The 20,291-nt window shown below is 40.2% G+C and overlaps 3 protein-coding genes across 5 annotated transcripts; 1 reads left to right on the forward strand and 2 right to left on the reverse strand.

Annotated features, from left to right (window-relative positions):
- The first annotated feature begins 429 nt into the window (after window positions 1–429).
- Window positions 430–1,491, forward strand: LOC135614765 (protein MKS1-like). Its single transcript, XM_065112480.1, has one exon. It carries the CDS (start codon window positions 546–548, stop codon window positions 1,245–1,247), a length of 702 nt encoding a protein of 233 aa, XP_064968552.1. The 5' UTR covers window positions 430–545; the 3' UTR covers window positions 1,248–1,491.
- A 1,088-nt stretch (window positions 1,492–2,579) lies between these two features.
- Window positions 2,580–10,937, reverse strand: LOC135583388 (PH, RCC1 and FYVE domains-containing protein 1-like). Of its 3 annotated transcripts, none has more exons than XM_065112477.1 (6): window positions 10,501–10,937; window positions 9,590–9,709; window positions 5,562–7,646; window positions 5,331–5,477; window positions 3,304–3,842; window positions 2,580–2,992 (listed from the first exon to the last, which is right to left on the reverse strand). In XM_065112477.1, the coding sequence occupies exons 1-6, from the start codon at window positions 10,534–10,536 to the stop codon at window positions 2,827–2,829; spliced, it is 3,093 nt and encodes a 1,030-aa protein (XP_064968549.1). In that variant the 5' UTR covers window positions 10,537–10,937; the 3' UTR covers window positions 2,580–2,826. The 3 variants fall into 3 exon arrangements, with proteins under 3 accessions (XP_064968549.1, XP_064968550.1, XP_064968551.1); XM_065112478.1 differs by having other exon boundaries at window positions 9,494–9,709; window positions 10,501–10,936; XM_065112479.1 differs by having other exon boundaries at window positions 9,341–9,709; window positions 10,501–10,529.
- Window positions 10,938–15,238: 4,301 nt separating this feature from the next.
- Window positions 15,239–19,786, reverse strand: LOC135614766 (transcription factor VIP1-like). Its single transcript, XM_065112481.1, has 5 exons — window positions 19,603–19,786; window positions 18,885–19,494; window positions 18,341–18,473; window positions 16,206–16,290; window positions 15,239–15,698 (listed from the first exon to the last, which is right to left on the reverse strand). Exons 2-5 carry the CDS (start codon window positions 19,418–19,420, stop codon window positions 15,463–15,465), a joined length of 990 nt encoding a protein of 329 aa, XP_064968553.1. The 5' UTR covers window positions 19,421–19,494; window positions 19,603–19,786; the 3' UTR covers window positions 15,239–15,462.
- Window positions 19,787–20,291: the final 505 nt, after the last annotated feature.

Consider the following 20,291-nt stretch of genomic DNA (forward strand, 5'->3'; position numbering starts at 1 on the left):
TAATAATAATAATAATTATTATTATTATTCCTTTTTATGTAAAATTGTTCGATGCATTAGAGACTTCGAACCGATTATTATTATTATTATTATTATTAACTAATGAAGGTATTATATTTTCGATACGATGATATTTTTCTTCCAATGTAATATATTGCACATGTTGGAGAATTGGAACCACCAAAACAAGAGGCAGGGAAAAGGCACAACACAGAGGAGGAGGCAAAACAAGAACATAACTGTTATTGTCACCGTTGAAGCCTCTCTTGGTTCTCTCCCCACCGGAGAACATCTCCTGCCCTTGTTGACCGACATGCTGACCGGTACAACTCCATTCTCCGTTAACAGGGATCCTCCTCCATCTATTCTTCCTTGATGTATCAATCTGTGCATTGACTCGGCTGTCCCAATATTTTACGTAGACTTGTAATCTTCCACATCGCTTCTTTCCTCTCTCCTTCCCTTCTCGCTCTGGCGTTGGCCTGGAGGAAGCTTCCCTCGACACCTTAAGCCCTCTTCTCCGCCCAGAAACATCAGTCCCATCCATGGATCCCTCGGAACCCCGACCGTCGCCGAGGCGAGAGCTGCAAGGCCCACGGCCTGCTCCTCTCAGGGTAAGCAGAGAGTCGCGCAAGATCAAGAAGCCACCTGTAGCGCCGCCACCGCACCACCAGTACCCGCCGGAGCCGCAGCCGCAGCACGACCGGGATCCGGTGGTCATCTACACCGTCTCCCCCAAGATCATCCACGCCAACCCCAGCGAGTTCATGTCCCTCGTCCAGAGACTGACCGGCCCCGGCTCCGACCCCTCCGCTGAACCCTCGCTGCCCTCGCCCGGGGGAGCGCTCTCCCCCGCCGCCCGTATCGCCACGTTCGAGAAGGCGGCGTCGCCGCGTGCGTCCGACCTCTACCGAGCGCGGACGGGTGCCGTGGGCGGGTTCGAGATCGAGAGGGAAGCGACGGTGGACCGGCCGGCTTCGTTTCCGGGGGTCTTGTCGCCCGTACCGGCCTCCCTCCTCCCGATATCTCCGACCCTGTTCTCGCCGTCGTTCGATCCGAGCGTGCTGGGCTTCTTGCTCGAGCTAAGTCCAGTCTTGGCCAACAAGAGCAACGTCGACGGCAACAACAGGAGCTTCATGGACGGCGGCAGCTTCTTGGCTAGTCCCAGTAACAACTTGCTGTCGACGCCTACTGTTCCTTCCCCTGGAGCTTTCTGGGAACTGTTGAACCAGTTCCCGGATTTGTAGAAGAAGACAAGGCCTTGTTCTTCCCTTGTTCCATTGGAAGAAGAGAGAGGAAGTCGCGGAAGAAGACGACGCGAAAGGAAATGCCAGCGATGGAGGAGAGTGCAGGTTGGACTTTGACTTTAGCGGACCATGTGAGAGCTACAGGTCTTCTAACACCAGCTGACTTTGATAGCAGCACAGGATTGATCTCCTGTGTTAATTTGTTTGTTCATCATCATTAATCGATGTTCATCTTTTCCCTGCTTGTTGAATGGTAAGAAATATGATCTTGCTAGATAAAAGGACTTGATCTTTGGGTAAGGAATTTTTACTTTATGTCATGCCATATGGTGCAGAATTCGAGAGGTAGGCTGAGGAAACATATCACCAAGATATGGCTTGATTGGATCTTTATGTAAGCCAAAATTGTTCTGCTGTGGTGGTGTTGTTTGCATTGCCAAGAAGCAGAATGACAGCCATGGAGTTGATGGGAGATGCAGATTAGCAGCTTGTAACTTTGGAGCTTCTGCAACCCACCTAAATTTCCAAGAATAAGAAAAGGCAAATCATTCAAGAAGTCACAAAATCCAGAGCATCATGGTGGTCTCGAAAGTCAATGTACTTCTCCAAATTCATGGGCTTAAAGATGCAAACACTGTTAGCAACTTGATTTCATAGAACAATCTCTTCTTTTTCACCCAAAAATAAAAGATCAAAACATGAGAGATTTTTGCACGCTGGTTGGTTGCACTTGCAGAGAATGATCAGTTCTATAGAGCAAGCAGTAAGAAAATTTTGGGAGAGTTCTGCAACTATTATCAAATACATAATCATAATTTGGAATCAACCAAGAGAGTACTGTTCTAACCTCATTGCATTTACAAGTGACCAACCAGAATATAAATCAAACCAACAAAATTGACCGCAGAATACACTGAAGTTGCACCAGTGGCATATAAGAAATCTTCCATGATTTAGCTATTAGCCACACAGTTCAGAGTACTACAGAATTGGCACATTGAGGCCTATGCCAAGTCAGCAGTCATGTCAGCTATATTCTGTCACTGAAGTGCGACACCAGTTCTTGGCAGAAAACATATTCAGCTGTGGATCCTGGAAATCTGGGTACGCCCACCAGCCAGTTCATCAGTTAATAGCCAAAGTTACCATCTATCCCTTCTAGATCTGCCAGGAAACTTCCAAATGTGGATATTGTCATTCAATATCCAAAACATGTTGGAAAAGACAAAAGCTTTGTCGAATAGATGTATCATGGCAGCGAAAATCACCAACGATAGCATTTAACGTTTTAAGAAGAAACTTTCATCTGCAATCACTAGGCAAAAAAGGCTCTGCCCCCAACTATTCTCATATTTGATGATTTATATACACTACAATACAACAAACGATAACAGATTTGAAGGTGAAATTTAAAGAAGAAATGGCATTGGTGAGTAGAAAAATATATATTGAATATATATATACTGCACATCTTGAAAGGGGCAAAGCACAGGTCAGCAGAAGTTCCTGTGTCACATTATGATCATGATCTCATAATATCACATGTCATCCAAGTTTCCTGCTACTCCCTTTCTCGTGATCAAACTCTAGAAGAATGCATGCAATCCTCCTCTGGCTTGAGTGCAGATTGACTTGATACTGCTGATGAGAACCTGTCTGACCCACGAACATTATATCTCTCATAGACCTTTTCACGATTATCTGACCACCAGGTTTCTGCCTGATTCTCTCCAAATTTTCTTCGACTGCAAAGGATTTCCACTTTTAGTAAAAGCACAATCAAATCTCTAACACAAAGATTGTGTAGGCAAACAGAAGTGCCAATTGGAATTCGGCATGAATAGCCGGTATTCAGCAAACCATCATAACATAAATCAGGTATAGAAGATTGCAAACAAACAAGGAGACAGCAGCACTTTCAAATGGGTCATTCAAGCAAATGCCATAGACAATCTTATCACTATCGAGCAGGGTTGAATACAATTTTTTAATAAAATAAATAAATATTTTGTTCCGAATAGTGATGGTAAACAAACAGAAGGATTGTCACAATTACCTGAATCGCACTCTTTTCAAATCTCGAGTTCCATCACGAAGAGCTACAAGTGTTATATAGACACCAGGTTCATACTGTTCAATCCATTCAGCCTCAACTTGAATATTTGATGAAATAGGGCTTGGAGACTTATAGACCATCTCCCCATCCGGAGGATTTTCGATTTCCTTGTTATCAATGTCAGTTTTACTGCCGGATGATGACTTCTCTGCATTACTGTCACGTTGTCTTGCAGTGAAGTCTTCTTCCATTCCATTAGAATTCACAAGAGAGTCTTGTAAACTTAAGTTCAGCTTATTAGATTCACGGGCATTCATTAATGTATGATTCTGACTTGTATTTCCATCAACAAGAATAGACTCCGAAGTCGAAAAAGACAGCATAGTCAGAGCACTGTTTACATTAAATCTTGACTGATGATCCACTTCTAGAATGGAGTATGGACCAGAATGTGAGCCCACCCCATTTGGTGAGTCTACTGGTCTTACCGCATCATTTTTGTACACCCCTTGATGTAATACCTCAACCATATCTTTAAGCTGTACAATAACAATCACAGGTCAGTCTCGAAAAGTACAAAGTGTTTGTAAAAATATGAACCAACCAAATAGCAGTATACTCTTGAGAAAATTAGGAAAACAGGTTGCAGGACCTATATGACGTGCTCGTAAGTTTACTGTGAGGTTACATGTTTGACAAGACTGATATTCCTTTAGAGCAAAATCTGGAAAGGCTATTAATTAATGACCAAAAAATGTAAAAACAATCTCTAATTCTAGCTGAAAACATTTTTATTTGTATACCTCTGTAAGTATATATGCACAGAATAGGAGAGTTGAACTAATCTCCTATTGGAAGGATTAATCCAAAAAATTAAATATCGGGAATTTAAAATAATGATCAGCTAAAATCCAAACATTTTGATGCTTTCTGACCTACAAATCAACTAGATAAAAAAAAGCAACTGTTTCAATGGCAACGAACATAAATTGAATTGATGACAATTAAGAAGCACCAAAATACATCAAATATTCATGTGCATGTACCAAAAATTGTTTAGATCAACATCAACTGTTTGGATCCAAATCTGAAATGACCTTATATATAGTTTGGTATGGAAAAGGTTTTTGTTTTTCGTTTTGCATACATAAGAAAAATACGCAAAAGGTCATAAAGCAAGTGATCTTCTGTTTCTATACTCTTCTAAAATTTCAGAACACCTTCAGTGAATCTTCAATTCAAAGTCCCATGCTTCATTTTCAATCAGCAGGATTGGGGCCTCAATCTTTTTAGAAGAACCTTAACAACATAATGTCTGACAACAAGCTTGGTAACATTACCAACAATCATACTTGATACTAGTGTCACAGGATTATATTAATAAATTTGTTATTAGCATTACTTCCACCATCATTTAGAGCCTATTAGTATCTCAACATTTTAAGGGGTCAATGACAATTATCTGTAAGAGAGTTGATCAACAGAAACATCTACTCGCAAAAGAAGCATCAATTTGTTCTCGCATCCTGACCATAGATTTTTGGTCTCGCAATTTTTCCGGCAGGGACGTCTTAAGTTTCAAAGACACTTGATGAAATATCAGAGTACTACAATAACGTTTCTATTTTCATATTCACATTATTCCATCACCATCTGGACCTTCTAGTTTTAAAAATTAGAAATGGTCTGAATACAAAATTCCAAATGTCATACAAGACAGAGGCAGCTTAATGTAGAATGATAAAGTCGGGAATTAAAGGAGGAAATTTACAATATGGTGTATTTAGAGCACAAAAAGTTGGCATTTGCAAAAACTCAACTACATGATGGCCCTAAATCCAACAAATAATTTACAATATCCATCGAAAAATATAAGAGGATCACGATCATCAGGACAACCACATATATATAATATCATGGAATAGCTCCACTATTCTTCTTTTATAAGTACCCTAAGATTTGAATAAAATTGAAACTTATTGTTACAGTAAAAGGCAAGTAATAAAGATATCTAACCAAGAAACAACCTGTGCTGTAAGGGATTTAATAACTTCTTTTGCAGCTTTTGATTTTGCAGATTCCTCAGCAGCCAATGCCATGGCTTCTTGAGCTTTCTTTCCTAATTTTTGCAACTCAATTTCTTGAAGCTCACAGTGCTGTCTCAGATTTTCAACCTAATGCAGATCCAGGTGATCAGAGAAAGTGGACTGCCAATGCTAAATAATTTATCCAATGAAGGATGAGGACATTTACCATACCTGTGCACGTAACTTCTGAACTTCTTGAGTCAAGAGCTCATTTGTTTTCTTCAGACTGTCAGTAGCACTTTTGGAGAAATAAACTCCAGAAGATGTAGGAACTGGTGATGCAGAACGTGGAGGACTAGATTTTCTAGAAAATGGTGAAACAGCTCTAGAAGGGTTTACGGATCGTACCAGGGATGTGTGGAGTGCTCTAGGACCTGCTTGCTGCAGATCAATCCCACCAACCAAAGCAAGATCTTTCAACTGTATGAGTGAGCTGACTTGAGAGGCTCGAATAAATGTCAAGGAATCAGTTCTCTTTCCATGCCTGGCTGCCTTAGTGTCCAGATCTTTTATGAGATCAAAGTTGCTAGGTATCACAGACTTTGTTGATTTTGTCTCTGCTTTTTCAAACCTGTCCTTGCTTTCGCCTGACAAGCGAGGTAAACCATTTCTCTTGTTGTTAACTCCAAATTCCAAGACATTGTTCAGTTTAACATAACAGGAGTCACAAACTCGATATGGTTTTGCAGGATTCGGAGACAAGGCTGCTCTCAAGGCCTTCCTGGAACTGCATGAATGGCAATGGACGAGTCCGCAATGGTAGCAATTATGCCGTTTGCGGGTGAACCCAAATGCTTGTCTGCATGCCAAGCATTGTGATTGCTCTGCACCTGACACCCATTTATGCTGGCATATGGCAGCTGTGAAGGTTGCACCGCAGGCAATATATTTAACAGCTCTGTCCTTCAGAGCTTCAACAAGGTTTGGTGTTTTCCTATCTTCAATGTCTCCATGACCCAATCTTCCATTAGCACCTTTTCCCCAGGTAAAAACCTCACCCCTTGTTGTTAAAACTGCCACATGGTATGAACCACAAGCAACTTCGCCAACAGATTCACCAACAAGCCTGTCTTCAACTAAGCATGGAAGTTTCCCATCAGACTGTGGATTACCAAGCTGACCATAAACAGTACTTCCCATAGTAAAAACTTGTCCAGAAGCTGTCAGGCCAACAGTGAGACTATGGCCACAAGCTAGCTTGTGAAAATCGTGGTCGATCAATGAAGCAACACAAGTAGGCTTGACACGCGGCTCCTTGTCACCATGACCAAGTCGGTACTTGTCCCCATCACCCCAAGTGAACAACTTTCCAGATGATACACTGGCATTCGACTGAGCTACTATAACCTCCACAACTGCAGCAGTGTGCCATACTCCACATGCAACCGCAATGGTTTTCAAACCCATCAGTGATTCAACCTCCCTTGGATATGCAACACTTTCTTTGTTTCCATGACCTAAAACACCAAACGTACCATCACCAAATGTAAACAATTTCCCAGTCGAAGTTATTAAGGCAGTATGCCAGGTGCCACAAGTAACATATGCAACTTGAAGACCTTCCAGTGGTCCCGAAACTCTTTTTGGTACCCAGTGGCTGACATCACTACCGTGTCCAAGAAGGCCCACATTATGAGTGCCATCACCCCAAGTATAAAGTTCGCCAGCTAAAGTTACAGCACAAGTATGAAACTGCCCACAAGCAACCAAATCTGTGTTAGCTAAAGATTCAAGAAGCCGAGGGTGAACAACATCAGCTCCAACTGCATGGCCCAGGCGTCCTCCAGATTCTTCACCCCATGTAAAGACTTCTCCATGTTTTGTAACAAGAGCAGCATGCCTGACTCCGCAAGCCACATGGCGAACATCCAAAACTAAATTGGATTCTAAGGGCTTGGGCAAGATTACATCAGCTCTTCCACTGGAGAAATTGGTACCCCTCTCAGTGCCAGTTCGTGAAGAAAATTCACATATGACCTCACCCCAGACATAAACATCACCTAATGCATCACAGTCATCTTGTGCAGAACCATGACTTGATGTGCTAGGCGCGCTAGAGACACTTACTCTGATAATATCTGAAGAGGCACCTTTGATTAGCATATTTGCTACATCTGATCTTTCCAAATGTACAAAATTTTCAGAAGTGACCTTGGGTGAAGTTGTAATACTAAAATTGATGTCAGGAGAACTATTATCCAGAATGGAACCAATTGAGCTATCACTTGGACTATTAGATATCAAATCCTTGAAATCCTGAAACAATTGTCCATTGCCATGTATTAACATCCATCGCAGCATGTGGTTGAATGGATAAAGAAAGTTCAAAAAACATAGGATATATGCAAAAGGCTAATTTCAGTCAAGGCATACTCCAAGATTAAAAATATATATATTCAAGAAATTCTCCTTCCAAAATTTTCAAGGAAGAAAAAAAAGATCAGAGGCATCATGCATAGTTACATTTAGGTGAACTTATGATTCATATAAGACCGATAGAAAATAACTATCTATCAGAATATTACTTACTACCTTTGCCATGCCTGCTATGTATTAGAAGGAACATCAAAATGGTCTACAGCTTTACAAAAGATAAACAGTCAAATCACTCCTCATGAATCAATGAGATATGCATGCGTTGTGATGCCTAGTGAACATGGCATAAGCCCCTAACAAGCATCTGAATCTGAGAGTTCAAAGTCTCACCATGTTTCCACATTCATATGGATGCAGCACATTATAAAAGAAACACCAATAAGAATATTTAAACTAATCAGCTAAATATATGGTGGTATGCATATTATTCCATTTTCCTGCAATATAATGAATGCGTAACTAGTTGCATCATGGCTCCAAGGACCGTTACAATGTGGATTTTTCAAGCCCTAAAATGAGACATTTTGTCGACAGCATTATGTACAGCAGCTTACCACACAGGAACTTGATCATGTCAAATCAAAAGCCCCACCACACAAGGGCATTGGAACGACCAGTTTCGAATGAGGCAGACATCATCCACTATGGCAACTATATTTTTCAAAGAATTATGGCAACTATATGAACCATGTCCAAGCACAACCACACCTGTGACAACAAAACACGCAAGCACAAAGCAAACTCTCTTGGAGTAAATCAGATGATAACTTATTCATTCCACTGATTTCAAATACGAAGCAAATTCATTCCAGTTCAGAGGTTTCTAACTTCCAAGATCATATAGCAATGAGTTTCGTTTACTACTTTCTCAGTCCTCCCACCATGCAGAAAGTTTCACTTGAGACTGGCCAAAAGGCTTAGTATCAGGGTCAACCATTTCTAGGATCCATTTTGAACTGAAATCAACCAAAACAAAATCACTAGTTGTTTTGAAACAACTGAAGATCCACCAGTACGAACGGAAACAGATCTATTTGAACTTTGCCAGAAGATGGAGGGTGGATAGAAATTCATTTTTAAACACTTTCAGTGTCTTTGTTTGCTCGAAAGCAAAAGAAAATCTCTTATTGCAGCAAGATCAGATGTAACCGATCCAGATAGACTATAGTATAATCAGATAGGGATAAGATGATCTCGCTGCACTATAAAATGAATAAGGGCATAGCTAATCTGGGTCAAAAGATAACTAAAGGCATAGAGCTTCTTACTCTACTAACCACCTAATAACTTTTTACAATAAAAAGTCCTGCCATTTTCCGTAGACTGACCATTTATATATGATGCTTGAATTAGGAAATTTAGGCCCCTTAGAAGTGCAACAGTACTTGAGTAGCAGAAACCTACCTCATTCTAAGGGTGAACAACAGGCAACATTCATGTCAAACATACATGAAGGCAAGGTATAGATGAAATATCTGAAATATGAAGGAAATGTCTAAATTACGCAAATCAGACAGCTGGATTTAGCACAAAATTTTCAAACCAATATTTACAATGTAAATTTCACTTCTTACAAGCTAGAACCATATGCTGAATAGGTCAGAAACATGAAATGCTGTGTCAAATGGTTTGAACAGAGAAATCAACTTCAGGTGACCGCAGAATTAGATAACAAGGTACTCGATGAAGAAGAATAATATCCTTCTTATAAGCATATATGTGACAACCTGCATCCTTGAAGGCTGAAGTTAGTCGAGAAACTTCATTTGGAAAGAGCAACTTTAAATAGTAATTAGCTGTAGTGGTTAAGGTGTATCAATTACATCAAAATACGGTCCACTATTCCTCCATACATCAGTTTTTGATCGTCCACCTTGACCAGAATAAACCAGTGCCTTGAGGCCTGCAATCCACACCTCTGTCTCAAATCTATCCTTGCATATCTAAATGGCAAAAAAATGAGAAGCAAAATATTCAGAATTGTGGATATCAGAAATAGCAACTATTAAATAGTAAAAAGAACATAGATGTATTAACCGGATCAAGAGACCTTATTCTGTTGTTGCATGACTGAAAAGGACAAGTGGTTCTTCTCTGAGAACAGAGACCATTCAAAACAGGCTAAAACGAATAGATTATTATATTAAAAATAAAAAAATAACAACTACTATAATTAACATTATAATGGCTACCGAAAATCTAAACATTTGATAAAAGGCTTATTGGGAACTGACAGTAGTTAAGCACTATGCGCACCGCATCCAATCAAAGTCCAAGCACTATGAACATGACAAAAGGAACATACAGTATTTTTATCTGAAAAAACCAGCACAGGGTTCTGAAGAAATGTGGTTCACCTTTCATCTCAAATCATTCATAATTCCCTTCATATTCCAATCAGCAATTCCCACAATTAAAATCTTGTCTTATACCAGGTTTGTCTTATTGACGTTCTATAATAACTAGAGAGCATCTGCTTCTAGTAGTTGACAGCTACCAGTCTTGAGGTTAAGAGGTGACAACAAATTTCCAATGCCTACAGCAGCATCGAAGCCCCAAATAAACAAAAGGACCCAGTTTTATAAATGAGAATAACCCCAAAGAAACGGAAAAGACAACAAAAGATTGAAGATTTAGCGAGGAAGCCGCTTCACAAACATGATAACATCCAAAATGTCTCTTACGAAACTACCAAAAAAGCAAATGAAGTAGGCAGACAGCGAAACCCCCTCACCTTCTCAACGTCTCCGAAGCCAACGAGACCTGCCATTCCATCTGGGGGTCACTCCACCGCGCCGCCGGCGCCGATAGGGCGTCGTCATAGAAGCCAGATCTTCCCCCGGACCCTCATCGATCTTCACCAATCCAACAACAAAACCTACCAAAGTGCTCGTCGAAATCTTTCAAGAAGAAGAGAAGACGAAAACTTCAAGTCGCAAAGTTAGACCAAGTCCACTGCCTTCCGCGAGCGAGGGCGACGACTGCTTCGCCAGCGGGCCCGTGAGGGGTCCGACAACCGCGTGGAAGGCGAAGGGAGAGACGGCCCGAGCGGCGCAACCAAGGAGCAACCCTCGAGGCGAAGTCGCGGATTCGAGCTCGCTTCCAAGGTGGGAAAAAGGAAGAAGAACATTAATTCGCCTGACCCGAAAGAGACCAGAGAGCGTAAGAAAAAGATGATATAAAGGGCGAAAGGGGTGCGGTCACCTTGGGTAACGTTAATTCGGTCCACCTCAGCCGGCGCTCCGATAACGCGGGTGTTGTGCCTGAGGAGCACGTTAGGGCTTCGTCGGTACCCCGGTTTCCGATTGGCCCCGCCGGCGTTCTTCTGTCGGGAGCGGCGCCCACGTGGGCGGAACAGTGTAAGGAATCTGTTCCCGAGGAGCCGCAGCGAACGCCTTATTGCAGGAGAGAATGAAATGACGAGAATGACACTGAAAGGGCCGGGGTCGGTTGCTGACGTGGTCACCTCGAGTGGTCCCGACAGCGCCGGGGCCCACTAGACTGGTGTTGCCTGGGCGTGACACTGGGAACTAATCTCGAGCACCAACCAACTTGTGCCACGTGGAACCCGGCTCGATTATTCTATTCGGTGCTTGTCTCGTGTGGAGGCGGAGAGGACGACACGATTCGATGTGATTCTTTGAGGAGCCCAAAAACTAAATATTTCTTTTTTTTTAAAGGAAATTTATATGTTTTTTCTTTTAAAAATTAGCAAATTCTCGTAAAATATAAGTGTTTTTATCCCAAAAGCGTCCTCATTTACAGAATTCTGAAAAATCAAACATCGTCCTTCTTTTTTACCGAATATTAAGCATTGTGTTTAAGATGTTTTCAATGTGTTATCGTATTTTTCAGTAATATCATGAAAATAATATAAGATGGTACAAAAACACTATAATATAGTATTTTTTATTTTTTTGTAATACCTGAAAGTACTATAATTTAGTAAATAAATATTATAATATAATAATTTTATACTATGTTATAGTGTTTTAAGGTATTGCTCAAAAACAGAGGATAGATGGCCGAAGGTATTTTAGGTGTTTCTTAGAAGGATATTTCTCTCTGTAACTTTTTTTTATTATTTATAACGTCATGTTTAAAATCTTGAATATTCATAAGTTATCTTTTTGTAAATGGTCATATATGTCTTTTATTTTATAATTTAATTTTAATATATTTTTTTAATTTTTTCCTCTTATTCTTTTCGTCCCTCTTCTCTCGATCGATGATATAAAAATAATGAATGATAAAATGAAGATGAAAGAGGAGGATGTAAAAAATAATTTTTGACGTTTATTATGATGGTTTAATGTTTTTAGGGTTATATATATTATGTTATAGTCTAAAAGATATAACAAGATATCATTTTTGGGTCTTTACAAATTGTCCACTATAATACACAAGTAATAGAAAAAGTCGAAAATAATACAGTACATAACAGAGAACTATAGAAAGGAAAAAAAATAAGAAGATAAAAAATGAAATTATAATAAGTGTAAATAAATAAAATATTATTTTTAATATTTTTTAAAAAAAATAATAAGTAAGAACGAGGCTCTAAATAATAAGCTTGGAAAAACACCAAAAAGTAATTATTTTTCGAAACTCACCTTTAAAAATATATTAAAAATCTAAAATTTTTAATGAAATTTATAGATATTTCTTTGAAATTATCCTCATGCGATAAGGACGATGACATATATTGCTACCTTTATTCTTTTTTTTATTCTTTAAAGTATCATTATAACGATGAGACATTATATGGATCGATGTGTCGTGGTTGATAGAGTCAGCATGGGCTGATCTACTGGGCAATGTCGGGAGTCTCTGATCGGTTGAGCCGGGTTTTGAGACCGATCGAACACCACTTTGAGCGTTGGCAGCGGAAATTTCATCAGCGCCTTCTAGCCTGCGATGCAGCTTTCCTGCAAAAAAGACCATCGTCGGGTGTTTCTCGACTTTTGTCCATTCGACGATCAAGTCAGTTGCGGGTTGGAATTTGTTTTTCTTTTTTTTTTTCCCTCTTGGTCGGGTCCTACTCAAAGTGCTTTTATACTATTGTGTGAGGGTCGGTCGTACGCAGGCGTAGCGGTCGATCCTCAAGAGGTGAGGTGGTACCTTTGTGTGGTCGTCGCTCCGAGACGCATGGAATGGCGCCATGCGGCGCCGTCCCAAGCTTTTCGGGACGGGACATGTCGAGCCACGCCTTGATATGGTCCCTGGCTCGATGCGTGGGGGTGCCCTTCTTGCTTACCTGGCTACAGTACTATGTGGCATCGCTCGTGACACGACGTTGACCCATAATATACCTTATCATATCTATACTCTAAATATTATTAATACTATTAATAAGAAAAGACATTATATATATAATCGATAATATTATATGATCTTGGTGACACATTAAATTAACTTGTAAGGTTCATTTTCCATGGACCAAACTATTCCAGAACTAATCAAGTGCATGACATACTCATTTCCCCATGGGCAAGTCTAAGTACTCCACATTGTTTATTTCGTGGTATGATTAGGATCATGTGGTCATGTTTTCGTGGCTCCAACGTTGGCTTCACGATGACTGCATTCTCTTTTGACCGTTAGATGTCGATCCGAGGGCTCAACTCACATCCTTTTTCGTGAGATAAAAGCGTGGTGGATGATGATGATGATCCTAATGGATGATGTTGAGGCTGCCAAAACTTAGGAGTGTAACAAAAGATTAATGGAGATAGTCCGTGATTAATAATTACGTGACATGATTACACAATCGTATTAAATTCTCAATGTTGATCTCTCTCTCTGGAATAATTATAGTATTTTAGTCTTGAATCGAAAAAAAATGATTGATTAATTTAGGGGTATAGAGTGTTTTTAGAATATATATATATATATATATATATATATATATATATATATATATATATATATACCCCTCAGCTTTGGCATCCCATGATGGAAACCACCACGTGAATTGTCGACTAATCTCTCTCTCTATCTCTATATATATATATAGAGAGAGAGAGATTAGTCGACAATTCACGTGGTGGTTTCCATCATGGGAGGCCAAAGCTGAGGAGAGAGAGCCTCGCTCGTCATCTCCGCATCTTTGCGTCAAGGAATATCCCATCTCATCCGCGTCTTTAAGCTCCACAATAGCCATCTCGTCGAATCACGCGACGCCATGTCGGAGGGGGAGGAAAAAGGAGACAAAAAGAACGACAACCTCTGAAGGCCAAACCACAAACGATTACGTGATGCGGTGCGACTTTGACTGTTGGATGCGACTTTGACCCTTCGAGCGAACTGTTTGTTTGTATCCCACCGCGACTGCACCACCCGATCCTGTCGGTGACCCACGGAGGAACCCACCCGTCGCGGTGCTGACACCGGACAGCCTTTGAGGTGGGACCCCCCGGGTGAGCGGAGTCCAGTTACGTTATTTGGGTACGCTTTTTTTATTTCCCGGCAGTCGCGGACGTGACTCGGCATGGGTGGATTCTGAAGCACGGAGACGCGACGTTGATGGCGACGAAAGCCACTGCCAGCCGTCCAATCTTGATCTGACGTGCTGCAGTGTGCATGGCTCATCTGTCACCCTTTTTAGCTTACGTTTTTATTTCGACTATAAGAAAAGGGATCAGCGTCGGGCAATACAGAATAATGATATGTATTTGAAATTAATAGTTCCTTTTACTGGTTATTAAAGTATGGATAATTTTTCGAGAAAATTCGTTTTTCTGATTATTTTCGAAAAAATAGCCATATTTTCATAATTTCCTAACAACGTTTTTTTTTTTACCCAATACAGATATTCATTTTTTTTACCCAATGTTATAATATTTTTTACATTTCAATAATATTAAAAAATAAATATCGAAACATAGTATAAAAATACTATAATGGTTGAAAATACTGTAACACAGTATAGAAATACCATAAACTTATTTTTTTAATAAAAAATATAAAGTATAATGTTATAATATTTTATTGATATTATTGAAAATATTGTAACATTGTATAAAAGTAATGTAATTGAAACAGTCTATAAAGTCCATGAAGAAGAACAAAGAAATAGGTGGTTGACTATCAAGTTGGGACATTGTAACTGTACAAGCCCATGAGGGAGATGGAAGTCCATAAAGAAGAAAAACAAAATTAGGTGATTGACAGTCAAGTTAGGATATTTTATTAAAAAAATGTTATTAGAGGAGGAATTTGAAAATATGGAGCAAGAAATATAAAAAAAAAAACTTTTTTTTTGAAAATTCAACCACAATGCTTTGAGGCCAAATATATTGCATGCCGGAATGCATATGATCATTTAGAGTTGTTGCGATTTGATCCGATGGACTGACTTAACCGATAATGTATCGAAGATAATAAACCTATTAAACCCTTGTTAACTAAATAGAGTGCTTACACACTTCCGATATAGGACTATGCTTTGCAAATGTTACACACATGAAATCTTGATGAAATTTATCATTTCAAATACTCAACATAAAAAAGGTACAAGTTGCTTTTATACATCTGATTTATGCATCCTTCCATGAGTTGATGACTTTACAACACACGATTACGAGATGAACAACAGGTTACCCAAAGTACATGAAGATACAAAGAGTACAAACGAACTATATAATTTACCTTTGCAGAAAAGCATTCGCAAATGAACTTGTGACCGATCCATTTGTCACATGAAGTCCATTGGATCACTTAAGGATGATTTATCGTCTGATGAATCTTGTGCCGGAGAAGAGTGGAGATGTTGAGCCTGATTACTTGGGTGAGGCAGCTGCTGATGGTGAGTGTAGTAGTTTTGTACACTCTGCTGAATCAGAATGTTGTCAGGGTATTGATTTACGCTTGAAAGTTGTCGCGTTGCTTTCTTAAGCCGCTCGACTTCTTCTCGTAAAGTTTCACTGAGTGCTGTACAAAACCAAGAAAAAGCTTTGCACGATGAGTAAAACATCATTAGAATCCTTCTCAATCTAACTGCTTCAGACAGTGATAAAAAAAAGAAAGATTGTCTAGTTAACAAATAACAAAAGCAAGGAATATTGGGATTATATGAAATTGTGTTAGTAAAGGAAGCCTTGATGTAAAATATAATTTCGTGCATTTAGTCACGATCAGTAGAACATTTTTGCTTGTTAACCACAAGAGAAGTTAAAGAAAAATCATGCATAACATTTGGCATAAAAATCAAATTGTAAGCAGATGCCAGATGCCTAATTTACTTGCTTGGATCTTTTGTCAGACGTAGCACTAATTTCTGATTGGTAAATCATAATTCGTTAGAAAGTGAGGTCAATTCTAAATGCCATGGCAATCTTATCCCTTTGAGGTCTGGTGACAGAAGTTCAATCACAAAACAATCTACATACCTCTGAAATCTTGTGATTTGTTAGTGTACAGCTAACTATCAATACTTACCCTCACGAAGTTTAGCTTGTTGTTCCATAGCCTGCAATCGCAACTTGAGTTCCCTGTTCTCAGCTGTCAAACCAGTACCATCTTTCTGCTTTGTGAGAAATTTGGAAATCAATTATGTATTCAGGATATGAGAAAATGCAGATCACTAAGAAATACAGTACTTTCAGATGGAACAAAAATAAATCATAATCAATGCTTGAAAAAATAATTGCTTTTGCTTTTTGAGGAAAATCAAAAGCAAATATGTTAGTTTTACAATGGTAAAATGAATGAAATGTGAGATGAAGAAGGATGTAGTAAATAAAACACAATAAGCAACCTGTATTATTTTACATTTAAATAAGAATCCAGACATACCAGATATGTAGATTCATTTATATTGAGACAACTTTGCTATTATTCTAATTAATGTAAAAAATAAAGTAAATAGGCCAAGATCAACAAAAACTGAAAGGAAAATAACTCCAAATGCAGATCGGGAGTAAAGAAAAGTAAAGCTCCAATGTTGACTCATGATTGCTCAGTATTGTTCCTTGTTTTTAGTATCAGCTCTATCCATTGCTCATTGGTACAGTTACTCCACTTTGCTGCATTCTATGTTAGTATCAGGAAGCATCAAACAATGATCATATAACCATCTTGTATATATTCTGATTCCCAAGTACCATTTTGTCATATCCTCATCTAAGAATACTTGATGCATTTCTTCAAGCTACCTGCCTTTGCTATTAAATTTGTTTTACCAAGAGTTATTGCTATTCCGACATTTAATCACCGCCATAATTGGCTACTAATTTGTTTCAGCCAAAGTCGCTAGCAGTAGACCTTCCATATTTGGTTCTTTGATTTGCAAGTTGTGTCTACACTGTGACTCGGGGCATGTAAATAGGTGCATAAAGTAGCAAAGTCTGCAGTTTCATCTGTGATTCCATGTGCACTGTATTGTTCCATTGGTAAAGTATATATCCCCCCATATCTTTATCTGGTGCATCCCAATTTGCTTACCTGATTCTCTTTCCTTCCTTGGTCGACGCTTTTCATCAGCATATAAAAAAAAAAGATCCACTTCCGATTCTCCTCTGTACATTCATCTTCCACCAGTCCTGAGCAGCAAATTTGGCTACTCCACAAAAGCTAAGAGTGACAAGCAAAATAAATGTAGACCTGCATGTTCCTTACTGTAAATATGTTATTGGATATTGATTTAGTTAAAAAAGTAACTGTTTGCAATATTCTTTCTGCAACTAGACCAGTCTTAATTAAAGAAGAAATTTTCTGTGTTGCTTACACTATCACACCTAAAGATATGATCCTAAATTAGGTAGAAAGAACCAAAAGAAAGAAAAACAGGAAAATGAAACTCGATAGATGGTATATTTGTCATTTATCCATATCTGTCCGCTATAGCATCAATTATCTGCATCATAGAAATATGTTATCAGGCAGGTTGAGACTTGGGCACACTCAAGAGTGCCTTACATGTGTCCATGAATAAAGCTGATAACGCATTTGGGTGGGTGCTATGATACTCCTACATTCAATACAAGGTTTTTCAATTTGCTTATCATTTATGATTCTTATGAATCATATGATTTAGTATTCAAGATTTGGGTCAAATATTTTAGTTTCTTGGTAAAAGTTTTCGGAGAAAGGACAAGCCTCGATGACCATTAAGATTTTTCCTCTATGACCTAGGTGATCATGGTTCGAATCACGAGAACCCCTTCTACTTGCAGGAAATAAAATTATTTACATTGATCCTCCTTGGTCTCTGCATCGGCATGATCATCATGTATGAGCCAACCTTTTTCTTTTTTTCGTTTTACAACAAGAGCACAAGCTTCTTGTTTGCTTCTCTTGTGTACCAATAGAGAAAACATGTCATACTGCAATGCCCATAGGAGGTTTCCTAAAAGGAAAAGATATAATTCTGACATTTCAGTACTCATACCATCTACCAGTACATGTGTGTAAACCAAATGAACTACGTAAGGATGATCTAAATTCAACTCTAACATGGACTCCAGTGGTGGTCAAATGGATCCGTTTAATTTACGGGTAGGCATAGAACTTGAATCAGCTTACAATCTTTAAAAGGTAAGGCAATAAACTTTGAAGTAAACAATATCTCCTACCTGCAGAAGTGTAAGCTGCGCTGATAGAGAGGTTGCCTCTGTTTGGAGTGTCTCAACTTTCCGCTCAAGTTCGCTTGTATAGTGGATCTTCCTCTCCTTGGAACGAGCAGCGGATTGCCTATTTGCAAGAATCCTATAGCACAAAACACCCAATAATCACCATGTCAAGGATTCCAGAGTCAAATATTTACCCTTCTTTTTGGTATTTAATCAAGCATGGAGTAATTATATCTTTCAAGATGAGAGATTTTGAGATAAAAAGAACCTGCTACTCCAAATTTCTTTTCTGGAAGAACTACAGATATACAAAATAAAAGAAAACAAACTAAAGAATAAGAATAAGGGAATTTTCAGGTGATGGAGCGTGGAATTCCAATTAAGCAAAAACCCTGTAGGTACGAAGGCCACTTGATCAGATCAACGAGCATCAGAAAACAAGATTAATACTTCGAATTCTGTGGGGCTGCTTTTGCTAGAAAGAGGCTTTCTATGTTTTAGGGCACAAAGAAGCAAAAGAGGTCAAGAGAGGAAAACACGCAAAGACCTTTTTGCACGCTTGGGATCGATCAGGGCCAGCTCGGCGAGCTTCTCAGACGGCATCGTCTTCTTGGCGAAATCCGACAGCGGCGGCGCCGACTCACCCTTCAACGAAGAGGTCGGCCCGTCCATCGACCCGCTTCTCCGGTGGTGCCCCCTCCCCTCCGGCACCGCGTCCTGGAACGACAGCCCCTCGAAGAACGCGGCATCCACCGACAGGCTCCTGAGGTGGGCCCCGGGGACGGGTCTCCCCGTGCCCGCAGCTGCAACCGCAGCCGACGTTGCCGCCCTCGCGTGCTCCGCCGCGATCGGCGCTCCGCTATCGCCGGAGAAGTTATCGTCGGAGAGCGAGGAAAAGTCGATGTCGGGGATCTCGAAGTCGGGGTCGGAGTCGAAGAGGAGGTCGTCGGGGAGGCGGACGAAGGTCTCGGATTGGGCCCGTCGGTGGTGGGAGGCGCCGCCTCCTCCGCCCCCACGGGGTGTGGGGAAGGGGATCTGCCCGAAGCGGGGGTTCATCGGCGGCAGCGCGCCGGCGGGGTCCATCGCGGTTCCCAGCGTCGGTTGGACGGCGAAGGTTGCACGGGAAAAGGAAGGTGGCGGAATCGTGACGGTGGATTCTACTCGGAGCACAGCCGCACGAAGCAGTGAGAAATAAAGCAAAGAGTTAAAACCTTAATAGAAGGACGAGACCACCATCCTACCGTCCCGCCGGCGTACCTACTTACCCCACCAACACGCGCATCTCCGAACCCACAGGTGGGTCCTATTGCGCAAGCGGGTGGACAAACCATAGGTCGTAGAGAGGACGCGATAGAGGATAACGTAATCTTGGGTTTCCTCGTTCCGATGGGGTATCTCGGATCCGCTCCAGTGGATCCGATCGGCTATGGCGGTGCGATGTCGCAGACCGGCATGAGCGGGCGGCTCTGCGAAGAGAACCGGGAAGATTCCCAGTATTCCAGATGAGAGTCGTATTTATGTTTATTTGAATAAGTAAGATAAAAATAGATATATGAAATTGGTTTAAGTCGATGGATCGGATCGTCAGCGAATTCGATCCGCTGAAGGATCATAGTTTTCTATCTCGACTCTGACCCGATTGGATCGATTGGCCCTTGTCCAAGTCACTGAAGGCACATTGCTTTGTTTTGTGCGGAAATGTGGAAAAAGATTCAAAGCGGTCCAAACAATAAAATCTTGAATGACGTGTAGGAGAGATTGCCGTGCTCCCACTTGGCCCTGTCATCAAAGCAAAAGCATGACTTCACCCTTATGTTCCACGTTAATCAGCATTCCGATAGAACTTTTTAGTAACTAAATATTGAAGACCCAAAACCTCATCCAATAAAAATATTAATTAGATTCGCTATTATTTTCCGTGTTAATGAACTTTTTACGGGCTAAATATCGAGAA

Source organism: Musa acuminata, chromosome BXJ2-6, assembly GCF_036884655.1.
Source record: "Musa acuminata AAA Group cultivar baxijiao chromosome BXJ2-6, Cavendish_Baxijiao_AAA, whole genome shotgun sequence".
NCBI lineage: Eukaryota > Viridiplantae > Streptophyta > Magnoliopsida > Zingiberales > Musaceae > Musa > Musa acuminata.